This window comes from Phyllostomus discolor, chromosome 6, assembly GCF_004126475.2.
Source record: "Phyllostomus discolor isolate MPI-MPIP mPhyDis1 chromosome 6, mPhyDis1.pri.v3, whole genome shotgun sequence".
NCBI lineage: Eukaryota > Metazoa > Chordata > Mammalia > Chiroptera > Phyllostomidae > Phyllostomus > Phyllostomus discolor.
In genome coordinates this window covers 145,049,146-145,063,008 of record NC_040908.2, presented here as the reverse complement: position 1 = coordinate 145,063,008, position 13,863 = coordinate 145,049,146, and the positions used below count along the sequence as shown (strand labels likewise).

Here is a 13,863-nt window from a genome sequence, read left to right as displayed (position 1 = left end):
GACTGGGCTTCTTGTAACACAATGTGGCCCGCTGCACGCCTCAAGAGAATCCTTTTGTTGTCCGCGCTCATTGTGGCCTCAAAATTCTGCCCACGAAAGTTTGCCAACGCTCCTGCCCCAGGAGTTTAATAGTTTCCCTTACTCGCGGGGCATTGTGCGGCGCTCAAAAGCAGCCCCTTGCTATTCAAGTGTTGGTGGTCATCTCAATAGATCTCCAAGGGCCCATATGGTGGCCAGTGCCGATGAATCCGCCTGTTTAAATGGGGGAGAAAGTTGGGGTTTTAAAACATTTCAAAGTTCCTGAAAGGATCCCACTAGATCCTGTCACAATTCCCTGAACTCTTTGAAGACGATGCCTATTGTCTCCTGGTTATAAATGATATTCCTGGCTAAGTTGATTCCCACCAAGGCCCCCTAGAGGCCCCTCCCCCACACTGGCCAAGTTTCTAGGATGGGGGGTCAGCCCCTATTGGTATCTCCGGGGGCCTCAGGACCCAAGACCCAGGACCCAGCTTGCAGGCTCAGTCAGGGCTGAGTGCTCTCCTTCAGGCAGGCTGCGGCTTCGTGAGCAAGGCACAAGACAGGAGACAGCTAGCCCAAGGACACATCTTGCCCTATAAGCAACAAGGGAAAACAATAAAACTTTCCCTGTTTAATGATAGAAATTACATTAAAAGTGGTGGAAATGCCCTAATTAAAAATGTACCACTTAAATGATATGCCAAGGACTCAGCTGCAACATAGCATATTTAGCTAGTTAGTGAACTCTCTACGATTTCTTTTTTAAAATTACATGTTAAAAATTTAAAAGAAATCTTACTTTTTTCTGGTGCAACACATTACAAAGAATGGACAGTCCTTTTATCTAAATATAAAATTCGATTTTCAGCAATTATAGCCTGTTCTTGGTGATGATATAATTACAGCTGTGCTCGTAATAGGTGTCAAGGCAAAGCGCACTCATACAATAGTTGAATAAAACTGCAGAACAATGCAAGCACTTCTAAATTCACAACCTTTAAAATGAAATTGACTGTGCAGAATTAAAATAAAAACTAGATAAATATTTTTTAAAAAAGATTACAAGCTTGGTTTGGTTTCTTAATAGCATTTTCTACAAACCTATCAACATCTAATTGATTAGATAGGAATTACTGATAATAGATCATCTGAAACCTTGCACATCACTCTTCTATTTCCCCAACACAGCCATAGGTAAATAAATTCTGTAGGGAAAGGGGACTGGTTGAGGCACCTGGGGAGTCAAGGTTTGTTATGAACGATCATTTTAACTGGAAACATCAGCACTTACATTGTCGTTCGAAGAAATACTACTCTTATACGTGTCTCTGTTGCATGGTTGGCTCCTCTTGATAAAAACAGAAAGAAAAAAAAATGGTGGTCAGGTAATGTTTGTCGCAGAGGCCTTTTATTAAAAGAAGACTGACAGTTACCTTGGGAATGTTTCTGTAAGGCTGTGAATATACAGCTCTTGGAGTTCATGGCTCTACCAGACCCCTTTGGAGGCCCCAAGTTCCTCCAGATCTCTCCTACTGTCCTATTCTTTTTGTTCCAGATGGCTGCCAACAACAGGAAGGAGGGGGAGAGAATACCAACTCCATCAGTTCCAACGGAGAAGATTCCGATGAGGCCCAAATGCGACTTCAGCTGAAGCGGAAGCTGCAAAGAAATAGAACATCCTTTACCCAAGAGCAAATCGAAGCCCTGGAGAAAGGTGATGGAGTTTTTCAAAGTAGAGAAGCAGTAAATCAAAGTAAATGCCACATCTTCAGCACAAAGAGCTAAATTTAGCCAGGGCCCTTTGCATAGAGGACTGAAAAGATTTCCTTTTTCTTTCTGTCTCTTTATTTTTTTCTGGGCATCTCTTCAGTGCGTGTGTGTGTTTTCTTTCTTCTTTTCATGTACCAGTAATTCAAAGACTAAAAGTCTGACTTCTCATAAAGAAACAATGATGATTTGGTTAATTCAGGCCACACAAGCGTCCTTGAATGAATGTCATTCCACAGAAAATTTAACTTGGTTCTGGTGGAATAGATCTTCCAATCACAGTCAATGCTAACAGTTGTAGCGTTAAAAAAAAAGATTTTATTTGTTATTTTTGGAGAGAGGGGAAGGAAGGGAGAAAGAGAGGGAGAGAAATGACTGGTTGCCTCTTGCAGGCCCCAGCCTGAGACCTGGCCTGCAATCCGGCCATGTGTCCCAGCTGCAGATTGAACTGGTGACCTTTGGATTTGTGGCGCTACACCCAGCCCACTGAGCCACACCAGGCAGGGCATTGGTAGTAGCATTTTAAAGGGAATTGGTTTCTGAAGGTGCTAGAAGTGGGGAGGTGGGAACCAGCTTGATCCAGGGCGTGGCTGACGTATTATGTGTAGTTCTGACACAACACAGAAAACTCAACTCACTCTTCCAGAGTTTGAGAGAACCCACTACCCAGATGTGTTTGCCCGAGAAAGACTAGCGGCCAAAATAGACCTACCTGAAGCAAGAATACAGGTACGCAGTTTCCATGTGGTTTCACGCTTTGTGATTCCAACCATTTGCCTTTCCTAGGGATAAAGGTGCTTCTAATAACTGTCATTTGCTTATGTAAATATTAACAGATTTAGTGCGCTAAATACTTTGCCACCATGGGGTGGGAGGGTGGGGAGCACAGTGGAAGGGCCAGAGGTGGGGTTGAGCTGGGAGGAGGCACAGGGCTAACCTGTACTGTCCTGTTTCCAGGTATGGTTTTCTAATCGAAGGGCCAAGTGGAGAAGAGAAGAAAAACTGAGGAATCAGAGGAGACAGGCCAGCAACACACCTAGTCATATTCCTATCAGCAGTAGTTTCAGCACCAGTGTCTACCAACCAATCCCACAACCCACCACGCCTGGTAATTGGAAATGTTCATACTTCTAAGAAATGTGTTGCAACCTGTTTGCCCTTGGCTCTGACTCTCACCACGACTGTTGGTCATGTGCCTTTCCCTGCAGTTTCCTCCTTCACCTCTGGCTCCATGTTGGGCCGAACAGACACAGCCCTCACCAACACGTACAGCGCTCTGCCACCCATGCCCAGCTTCACCATGGCGAACAACCTGCCTATGCAAGTAAGTAAGGCCCGCAGCTGCCTGCTTAGCGGGTGCATGGGACAGGTGTGGAGGGTGGGGGCGGGGCCTGCAGGCCTCCTTGGCCAGGCATGCCCCCTTGGGAGCCTTTCTCATTACAGTATTTGGTTTGACTAGTCTAGTCTGAGGTGAAAACAGTCAATCCAGTGTTTTAGTTGATTGATTGATTGATTGATTGATTCATGCCCTTCAGAAAATAAAAACTGGCCAAATTAATCTGCCTTTTGCTCACAGAGAATGTTAGCTTGATAATGGTGGGTGGGAATGGGACATGTTTTGGGTATCAGTAAAACTTGTACTGCAAAAGGGAAATAATGCTGGTATGCTACCAGGTAGGAAGGGATTAGACATAACATTTGGGTTTATATTAATGTGTTCCTATTAATAGGTATACATTTGGGCCCTGGCTGGTGTAGCTCAGTGGATTGAGCATGGTCCTGTGAACCAAAGGGTCACGGGTTTGATTCCCAGCCAGGGCACATGCCTGGGTTGCGGGCCAGGTAGCCAGTAGCAGGCACATGAGAAGCAACCACATATTGATGTTTCTAAAACTTTAAAAAAAAGAAAAAAAAGAAAAAAGTATATACATTTGGATATTATTTACGGTATATGTAATAAATTAGAGGGGAAGATAGAGTCGATCAGAAATGAGATTTATATTTGCACAATGAGATACACTTAATGTAGAGAAACAGCTAGTTTTATTTCTACATCTTACAGTGGAAAAAAAAAGAAATAGAAGGTATTTGCTAGAAATTTAGTGTGTCTTTGCCGTGAACTATGCGATGAGTTTGTGGCACTCCAAACTGCCTGGGTTGATGCTCTTCACTTGGTATAACAGCCTGCCCCTGCCCTCAGTTCTGCCCCAGATATTTATCAGCCCCTACACATGCTAGGCCCTGCACCAGGTTAGTCCTTTATGGTGGAAGTTGTCTAACGCAGGTGGGGTGTACTAGATCTTTGGAGCTGGATGGATTCTCGATGGGGGGCCTGCTGCAGTGAGCTGCCCAGGACTCTCCTTTGTGCAGCAATTAGAGACGCCGGGTGGCATCAGACTGGCCAGCATTAGCCTCTGCTGGAAACCGTTCTGTGGTTGCACAGCGTGTTTGTTCTCCACTGAACACCTTCCGCTGGATTTTTAATTCAAATAACAGCAAAAATAAATGTTTCGCAGTCGTCTTCAAACTAATGTAGGAGCAACTAGATAAGCAACTTCAGAGGATGTCCCCTGTTTATTTTTGTTGCACCTGGATATTATTGGCTGTAGTGCAATTAATGCAAGTTAAGGGATTGACAGCCCGTGAGTTGAGGTTGCTACCAACTGCCTCGGAATTTTCTAGAAGTCAGATTGCCTAGAGGAGGTGACTTCAGGAATTAGAAACAAATGCAAACTGAAATTCTGGCAGCGCCCTCCAGGCCTGCTTGCCTTTTTGAACCTGGTAGCAGTCAATCGTCAGACTTGGGCAAGGCCAGTGAGTGTCTTGTTTGGTGTCTAACTGGTAGCAACATCTAGGTGTCTGTGAAGGTAAACAGATGTGTTTATGAGAAAACAGCCAGAGACAAACAGATGCTGCTTTTCTGTGGAGCTGTTTCCACATACAGGCGGGTACGGGGTCCATCGATTTGACTGACTTTAAAAATTTACACAACATAGACGATTCACAGTATACGTGCATTCATAAAGCACAAAGAAAATAAAAATCACCAATGATTCTGTTCAGACAAAATTCCTCTTTGAATTTTGGAGTGAGCGTGGGGGTGCTGTATGTGTGGGGACCTAGTCTGTCCGTCCGTCAGTTCATCCTGTTCACCCGAATCTTTAACCATTTTACAAAGAGTGGGGGTGTCCGCCTCCGGATCTTCTCTCACGTGTCACGGACCCTGTCTGGGCCGGTGCACGTGGGAATGTTAAACGTCTGTGCGGTCTGCAGAGCGGACTGGTGCTGTCATCTGCCTGGTTCCTGACATCGTGCGTCTGCTGCTGCATCCCAGGGTTTCTGCCCTGGCATAGCCCCATGAGAGCTCACGCGGGGTTTTCTCCCAGCTCTGTGTATTTCTTTCTTAATGAGGAGGAAGGTTTATCCCCTCTACACCATCATGGCACACATGTAGAGGATAGTAACAAAATTTTAAAGATAAAACCCCACCTGGGCTTGTGGGGGGGGGGGCTGTAAGGAAGTCACAGGTGATTCTCAGGATGGGGATGAGCATTTACGACACTTCTGACCACTTTGACCTGAGATCATTACTGATTTGCCTCTTTCAAAGAATGTGTATTCCCATGAGTCCAACAGTGAGAGGCTTCCAAAGTCCCTAAACCAAGCTTTGCAGAGAACTCCTCCCTCCACCCACTGCTCTCTGCCTCAAAGCTTGAGATGTGGGATTGGGCGGGGGAGGAGAAAGGTGGGGGTCACTGGATTCCCGGAGATGGATTTACAGAAGGGACGTGTTTTGATGAAAGTCCTCCTGCTATACAGCTTCTCTAAAGATGCCAGCAGCTATCCAAAGTGAAAATGGACAAAAATACTATCAATTTGAAGGGTAGTGTAAACTGCCTACCTGGACAGTTGTCTGATGTTGTAGTACTTTTAAAAGTTTGGGGTATAGGCAGCTTAACTCTAGCAGTGGCCAATGGAAGGACTGGTTGGGGGCCTGATATGAGAGTTATTATGTGGAATTCCAATACTTTTTAAAAAAGATTTTATTTGTTTGTTTGTTTAGTCCCCTGGCCAGCAACCCAGGCATGTGCCCTGACTGGGAATTGAACCGATGGCTCTTGGGTTTGTGGGAAGCCACCCAACCCGCTGAGCCACAACAGTCAGGGCTGGAATTCCCATACTTTCCATGAGGGTGCCTTTCATGATCAAGCTTGTTGGCAGAGGTCCTGGGGAGGAGGGCGCCTGGGGATGTGGCTGTGTCATGTGTTTCTTTGTAACCACAGGTTTGCCTTTCTCCTCTCAGCCCCCAGTCCCCAGCCAGACCTCCTCGTACTCCTGCATGCTGCCAACCAGCCCTTCGGTGAACGGGCGGAGTTACGACACCTACACCCCCCCACATATGCAGACACACATGAACAGTCAGCCAATGGGCACCTCGGGCACCACTTCCACAGGTGAGCTGCTGCCCCCACAGGCTGCACAGAGGTGGCCTTCAGAGCTTCTTTGGACAGGTGATCTCCCTTCACTCAAAGTTAACCTAAAACAAAACAGAACAACCCTCCACTGAAAACCCCACCTCCTGGCCTTGTGTGATGGTGTGTTTAACTCTTTGTGTCTCGCTTCTCTGGGGAAAACTGATTGCAAAGGGACACTCAGCCAAGCTGGTTGGTAACTTGACACCACACAAACACAGCCGAGTTGTTCTTCCTGAATTTGGTCACAGAAGGTGTATGTAAAGGCAAGGCCTGAGAGTGACGTTTCTGAGGGGGAGTTATTAGCCACAGGTCCGTAGTGAGGGCTCTGCGAGCTGCATGGTGGCGGCGAGTCCTTGCCGGAAGACATCTCGCCCTGGCAGCGCCTGCGCTGCTCTCGTTGCGACTGAAGAAGAGCTGTCATTGGTTTTCCAGAGGGAGTTTTATCCCTAAAGTTCCAAATGTACAGACAAATGGAGCTTTTTTCCTTTTGTTTTGCACAGGAGACTCGGGATTCGATAGTGGTATGTGTAAGAAATGTTTTCTGGTTTCTGAAGGTGTTATTTTTGTTTGTAACACTTGAAAATATATTTTTTTAAAAATATGGTTAAAATGTTAGAAAGCATTCGAGTTTGTTTTTTTAGCATGTGCGTTCACACTCCATGCCTGTCTCTTGAAGGGAATGTCTACATGGCTATTTTTTTCATCCACTTCTAGGACTCATTTCCCCTGGCGTGTCAGTTCCAGTTCAAGTTCCTGGAAGTGAACCTGATATGTCTCAATACTGGCCAAGATTACAGTAAAAAAAAAAAAAAAAGAAAAAAAAAAAGAAAAGAAAAGAAAAAAAGAGAGAGTGAGAGAGATAGAAAGAGAGAAAGAATATATTGTGTTAATTCATTCAGTGACTAAGTGGACGCCACAGCTGGGCATTCAGGAGGGAGAGGCAATGGCCGTTCGATGCACTTCGGGTCTGCGACTGTGTCCCGTGTTGCACCGCTGGGGGACGGACTTGAAACAAGGACCTTTGTATACGGAAGGCACGATATCGGTTGGAACAAATCTTCATTTTGGTATCCAAACTTTTATTCATTTTGGTGTATTATTTGTAAATGGGCATTTGTATGTTATAAAGAAAAGAACAATGTAGACTGGATGGATGTCTGATCTCTGTTGGTCATGAAGTTGTTTTTTAAAAAAGGAAACCATGATCAACAAGCTTCGCCATGAATTTAAGAGTTTTATCGAGAAATACCGAGTACTCCTACCCATCTGTTCATAGTTTATGGACTGAATGAGGTTCCAAGTTTGTATCGTTCCTTTGCATATAATTAAACCTGGAACAACATGCACTAGATTTATGTAAGAAATATCTGTTGGTTTTCCAAAGGTTGTTAACAGATGAAGTTTATGTGCAAAAAAGGGTAAGATATAAATTGAAGGAAGAAAAACGTTGATAGCTAAAAGGTAGAGTGTGTCTTCGATATAATCCAATTTGTTTTATGTCAAAATGTAAGTATTTGTCTTCCCTAGAAATCCGCAGAATGATTTCTATAATAAAGTTAATTTCATTTATATTTGACAAGAATACTCTATAGATGTTTTATACACATTTTCATGCAATCATTACATTTCTTTTTTGGCCAGCAAAAGTTAATTGTTCTTAGATATAGTTGTATTACTGTTCACAGTCCAATCATTTTGTGCATCTAGAATTCATTTCTAATCAATTAAAAGTGCTTGCAAGAGTTTTAAACTTAAGTGTTTTGAAGTTGTTCACAACTACATATCAAAATTAACCATTGTTGATTGTAAAAACCATGCCAAAGCCTTTGTATTTCCTTTATTATACTATTTTCTTTTAAACCTTATAGTGTGGTGTTACAAATTTTGTTTCCTTGTTAGAGTAACATTCTGAACCAATGGTTATGTTCATACATACCCTACTTTAAATCTTAATGACTCTTAAAGACATAATTCTTAAAGACATCATACATTGGAAATGTGTTAGAAAAAAAATTCAGCTTGAAGCTGCGTGTAGATCTGTGCCCATTTATACCCACAACGTACATACAAAATGGTAACATTTCCAAGCTAGCTGTTTCATTCAAAAGCTCAAAGTCTAGAAATAATTTAAAAAATGCAACAAGCTATTAACTAGGAATTGTCTTTTGAATTAGGGCTGGCATTTTCCATCTGGGCAGATTTCCATTGTCAGTCTATTTCAACAGTGATTTCACTGAAGTATATTCAAAAGTAGATTTCTTACACAAGACTCTCTGAAAGCTGTTGCCTTTCTCAAATAGGCCCTCTCCCTGTTCTGTCTCCCTCCCCTTTGCACAGAGGCATCATTTCCCATTGAACCACTACAGCTGTTCCCATTTGAATCTCGCTTTCTGTGTGGTTGTGGATGGTTGGAGGGTGGAGGGGGGATGTTGCATGTCAAGGAATAATGAGCACAGACACATCAACAGACAACAACAAAGCAGACTGTGACTGGCCGGTGGGAGTTAAAGGCCTTCAGTCATTGGCAGCTTAAGCCAAACATTCCCAAATCTATGAAGCAGAGCCCATTGTTGGTCAGTTGTTATTCGCAATGAAGCACAGATCTGATCATGTTTAAAGTGGCGGCACACAGGGCAGGAATGCTTGAGCCCAAGCAAAAGATGGGAAGAAATAAGCCTTTGTGGGGTGGGAAAGGCCTGTCTGAGACTTATTTCCGTCTGTTCTGTGCAACGGATAAGTCAATAATATTAAGTTTTCTTCTGCAAACTTTAGTCAAAGGCTGGGGGTTCTAGCAGTCTAGATTAAATGCCTACACAGGCCAAAGCCCCTGGGACAAAGATGCACTTCCACTGAATTGTACTCTGGCTACTTTTTTTTTTAAACCCTGAAGGCAAATGATCAGAAATATAGAAATTAAATGGAGGCTTTGAAGAATAACCTTCTAGCTCCACATCTACTATTTTCTAGTTAAGGAATTACTTGTGAACAGATAAGTGTGATGGATGCATCTCTCTAGCATGCTGTATGTTAATACCTTTATTCCACCAGAGTTGCTGAACATTTACAGACACCTTCCTAAGTTGATTGTAGCTTTTATATGTGTGCATGTACTTTGACTCGATGTGAGCCTGCACTGCACACTTGCACACTTCTGCAGCAGCGTGTGCACACATATGCACTGTTGGTACGGTTGCTCATGCAGATGCTTCTACCTCCTGACATTTTGCAGCTTCCATGCCCTGAGGGATGTGTGCCCAGGGAACTGTCAGAGAAGGGCTATGTGTGGTGTGTGCTGTAGCTGCTGGCTGGCTTCTTCCCTGCAAGAAGGGGGATGGTTTCCAACTGGCTATGATTTGTGCCAGGGTCAGGCAATCAGGTCTGGCCCTCGGCTCTGTGCGCAGAGAGCACAGACTTTGGAGAACTGGGGCTGGCCCTTCGGGTGCAGGACCTGGGCAGGGGAGAAGGGGAGTGTATGGGAGCGCACGATCTGTATGTGTGTGCACTTGGGCACGTATCCGTGTCCTCTGAGGGTCAGGATTTCCAGGGCGCAGTGGCATAGCCTGGCTTCGTCCGAAGAACCGGCTGCTCAGCTGCAGAAGCCCTCTGGTCCAGCAGCTTGGAACGGCTGCCTCGCCTTCTGCCCTCACCCTGGGGAGGCGAGCCGTCCTTCTGAATGAAGCTCTGGGTACTCTCCCAGGACAGCGTGGCAAGCAAGCTCTGTGTGGAAGCAGTGCCTGGCAGGTGGCCTTGGACTCGTTATGGAAATAATTTATTTTTGTTTATTTATTTGCTGATAGGTGTATTTATATATTTATCAATGGGGACTCCGCAGGCATGCTTTGACGCCATCTTCCAGGATGGTGACCCGCTATTCGTGATGTCTCCGAAGAACCGCAAGACTCACAGCCTATGGTTTTTCTCTAAGCTTGCCTGACTTAGGGAGACCAGGTGAACAGGACTGGAGATGCATGTCTGAGTAAGAAGCATTCAAATTGTTCTGAGTAAAAAAGTATTTTGACCTCAATGTATTTCCAGAACATTTTCCCTCCAAAGCTGTGCCTCCTAACTCGTAAGTGGTGACCTACTGGTTTTTCTTGACATCACCGAAGGGATCATCTCATCCTACTTTTTATCATAACTAGGTTCCTAAGATACCGTAGTACTTTAAGATTCAGCTTTTCTCTCTCTTTTTTTTTTTTGGTAAGTTTTTGTCATCTTAGGGTGGTGCCTATATTTTTCTGGTTGTTTTTACTCTGGGCCTTAATGATAACAAGATATAAGAAGGCAGCTTTTCTTTTTTGTGTGTTTGGCACACCAAGACCAAACACAAATTTTTCCCTTTTTTTTTGTTTCTCAGGAATAAACCTCTCACTTGTTTCTTTTGTTTTGTTTTGTGTCCGTTCTGAATAATTTCACTGCTCAGTTTTAAAGTTCAGAGTATAAGTACTTAGGGTTAGTGCTGCTTAAATTCCTCGACGTGGACGGTGAATATCTTTGGAAAGCATTAACATGTGTTAGGAATGACATTCCTAATGGACTTAAAAAATGAATAGGGGTCACCCCCCTTTTCCTTTTGTATGTGGATGCCTGTGTCTGATTCTTTAAAATTAAAAGATAGACAGGGAATCAACTGCTGAGTGTTTTTTCCTTTTGAAGTAGTTTTATTTTGTCTACCATTAGTAATCACGGATCCTGGAGGTGGAGATAAAAATACATGGAAGAGAGAAAAAGGAGAGTGGAAATTGGTGGCTCCTAAAAAGAAATTCCTAAGGTCCCCAAGCTCCAGCACCTGAGCAGACTGCAGCAAAATATTTACCTCATTTTAAAAAGGGCAAGTCTAGTGTAAGAAATGAATACCATAAAGGGTTTTGAAATTTTAGAAACATTTAAACAATATAAGGACATTTCAAATAGTATGTTTGGCATTCTTATTTAAGTATTTATATCTTTGAGATAAGCTGATAATTGGAAAAAAAATCTGTTTCTTGAGTATATATTTCATAATGTATCAAAATGGTCTATATACCTACAGTAGCATTATTGAAGGCCAATATTTTTATGTAGTAAGTTATTAACACATGGAGAATTGATAACGTTTCCAGAAGGAAGGGAAACACATTTTCTGAGTGGGTTTTTATGGGAAGAGAACAAAAATATACACCCCTCTTCAGTAGCTAGTTTTTGCAAACCCTGCCTAGTGAATCAGAACAACAAAGCACTTGCATCTGGTTTTTGGGAAAAAATCAGGTGCCATTACTGTTCAAAATGCACTTCTACTGAGTTTGAAAAGTTTCTTTTATATTTAAAATAAGTTGGGATCAAATATGCACATTTAATTTTTATAGTATTTATCTACTTGCAAAGCATCTATTAACTAGTAATTGGCTGTTAATTTTATAGACATGGGAGGCAGTAAATCAATGACCTATTAAGTATTTTTGACAAGCAATTTGCATATCTGATGACCTCACATTTTATTTTCACAGTCACATGTTATGTCATTGTTCTGTTGTGTGTTTGTTTAAATGAGTCACAACACAGTAAGAAAAAGGTGAGAGTTATTAAAATAACAACGTGACTAAAATACTCATTTGAATTTATTCAGATTGTTCATAATGCTTTTAAAAGATACAGCAAAGCTTTTGTGGAGTATCTGCACATTATTTATTATCTATGGACTAAATTGATTTTTTTGAAGTTGCTTTACATTTTAAAAGCACCTCTGCTTAATATGAAAGCCCTTTAATTTTAACTGACAGATCAATTCTGAAACTTTATTTTGAAATGAAAATGGGGAAGAATTTGTGTCTCTTGAATTAAAAGAAGTGAAAAAAATAAACCAGACATTCTAAAAAAATAGAAGAAACCTGGTTTTTAGCACTAATGAAATAGTGGGTGACAAAATAGTTGTCTTTTTGATTTTGATCACAAAAAGTAAACTGGTAGTGACAGGATATGATGGAGAGATTTGACATCCTGGTGAATCACTGTCATTGATTCAATTATTCCAATTCTGAATAAAAGCTGTATACAGTATGTGTTTATGCTACAGTGGGTTTTTTTTTTAAAGTGACTGACATTCATCATATTGGTTAGACAGTTTAAAAACCTAGTCTTTGTTTTCTACAATGTTGTCAAGAACAAATAAAGGATAATTTGTGGTATATTAAAAGCAAACTGCTTAAAATGCTAGTTATAACTGCTTCAAAATATTCTAACACATTTGCAAATGTATTTTGGAAATTCAGGTTCTCCTAACAGATGTTAAACAGCTTTTTAAAAATTGAAACTTTTACTTAAATGTACAAATTACTTAAAAAAATATTCTGTTTACTATTCGACAGAAGCTTTGAGAATATGAAACTATAATGAAAAAACCAGTGTTTTATATGAAAACTGGGTCAGTATGCTATAAACTCCAAAAGACATGATTACATTGTTATAAATGTAAACGCCTGACCAATGTTTATAATTAACAAAGGATTTACCTGATGCAACGCGAAGCTGAGTTAGCTTCAGTTTTCTACTTTGTCTCAAACCTATGTTCTGTAATCTCTCACCAAGCCTCAATACATGTTTTTCCCAGTATTCTAGCATTAATATAGCTGTCAGTTTGAATTTCAACCCTGAATTATGTGTGTTGACATAATTTCATAGTGCTGACTTCAATTGTTTAGGATTACTGAACAGAAGACCATCAACTTCTTTTTCTATGCTTTCTATCACTCAAGTTCTTTATATTTTTTAACTATTATAGCAAACTAATGATCTTTAATGGAGTCTTAATCCCAATATATTATTTTGTCTTCAGCAATTTAATAATAGGATGCATAAATGCAAATTTATTTTACTAGTCTTCATATATCAGCAAACAAATTTTTCCATGTTTTAAAAACCTTAGCATTTTTGGTGGCAAGTGACTTTTTCAGAAATAAAGAGAAAATATGTTTTTCAGACGCAATTTTGAATTTCCTAGTGCTTTATACACTACCCCTGCGGCACGCACTTTACTGTGAGCTAAGTGCTTCATATATGTGCACGGATGACCACTGGAAGGCACCTTGAATTTTTGACATTTAATTGCTTTTATTTAAAAATAAAATTACCTCATTCTCCTTAGATATAGCATAAAACAAATGTTAAAATGAAAGTATCTGTGCTGCAACTGTTTCTGTACAAAAATGTGGTTTAAAAAAATGAGGAATGGTGGCCTCATTTTGCAATCCTGTGTTTTTCAAGAACTGGAGGGTCAAATCGTTAAGAAAAATATTTACATAAGCCATTAGCAATCATAATTAGAGTGTCATAGAATTCTGCGTGCAACGGCTAAGGAGGAATCGCTAGAAGTCCAGGTGCTTCTTGCCTCCGGCCGTCATGCCACAGCCTGGGCCCGGCAGCTTGGCGGGTTCTGCCAGATCCTGTTTGCTTGAGCGGCTCACTGTGTCTGACAAGTCTGGAGGCAAATGCAGCCGCTGTGGCAGAAGATTGCAGGAGAAGGAAAGAAAGAAAAAGAAATTAATTTTGCTTTCACGAGCACACTTCAGGATACAATATTATGCTCTGTTTGATCAGCATTTACTCTTGCATATAAAATTCCTAC

The 13,863-nt window shown here is 41.6% G+C and overlaps 2 protein-coding genes across 15 annotated transcripts in view; one reads left to right on the top strand and one right to left on the bottom strand.

The window, feature by feature from the left end:
- PAX6 (paired box 6) overlaps window positions 1-8,128 on the top strand; it is a 29,569-nt gene extending 21,441 nt beyond the window's left edge. For 11 of the 14 annotated variants that reach the window (XM_036029181.1, XM_028515881.2, XM_036029182.1 and 8 more), the window contains 6 exons: window positions 1,577-1,735; window positions 2,435-2,517; window positions 2,746-2,896; window positions 2,997-3,112; window positions 6,092-6,242; window positions 6,978-7,063. In XM_036029181.1, the coding sequence (XP_035885074.1) occupies window positions 1,577-1,735; window positions 2,435-2,517; window positions 2,746-2,896; window positions 2,997-3,112; window positions 6,092-6,242; window positions 6,978-7,063 (746 nt within the window). Of the gene's footprint in view, window positions 1-1,576; window positions 1,736-2,434; window positions 2,518-2,745; window positions 2,897-2,996; window positions 3,113-6,091; window positions 6,243-6,977 lie in introns of all 14 variants that reach the window. The other 3 variants (XM_028515875.2, XM_036029187.1, XM_036029186.1) reach the window with 1 other exon arrangement.
- A 2,339-nt stretch (window positions 8,129-10,467) lies between these two features.
- ELP4 (elongator acetyltransferase complex subunit 4) overlaps window positions 10,468-13,863 on the bottom strand; it is a 208,026-nt gene continuing 204,630 nt past the window's right edge. The window contains exon 10 of the mRNA XM_028516278.2: window positions 10,468-13,735. Within this exon, the coding sequence (XP_028372079.1) occupies window positions 13,604-13,735 (132 nt within the window). The 3' untranslated portion in view covers window positions 10,468-13,603. The remainder of the gene's footprint in view (window positions 13,736-13,863) is intronic.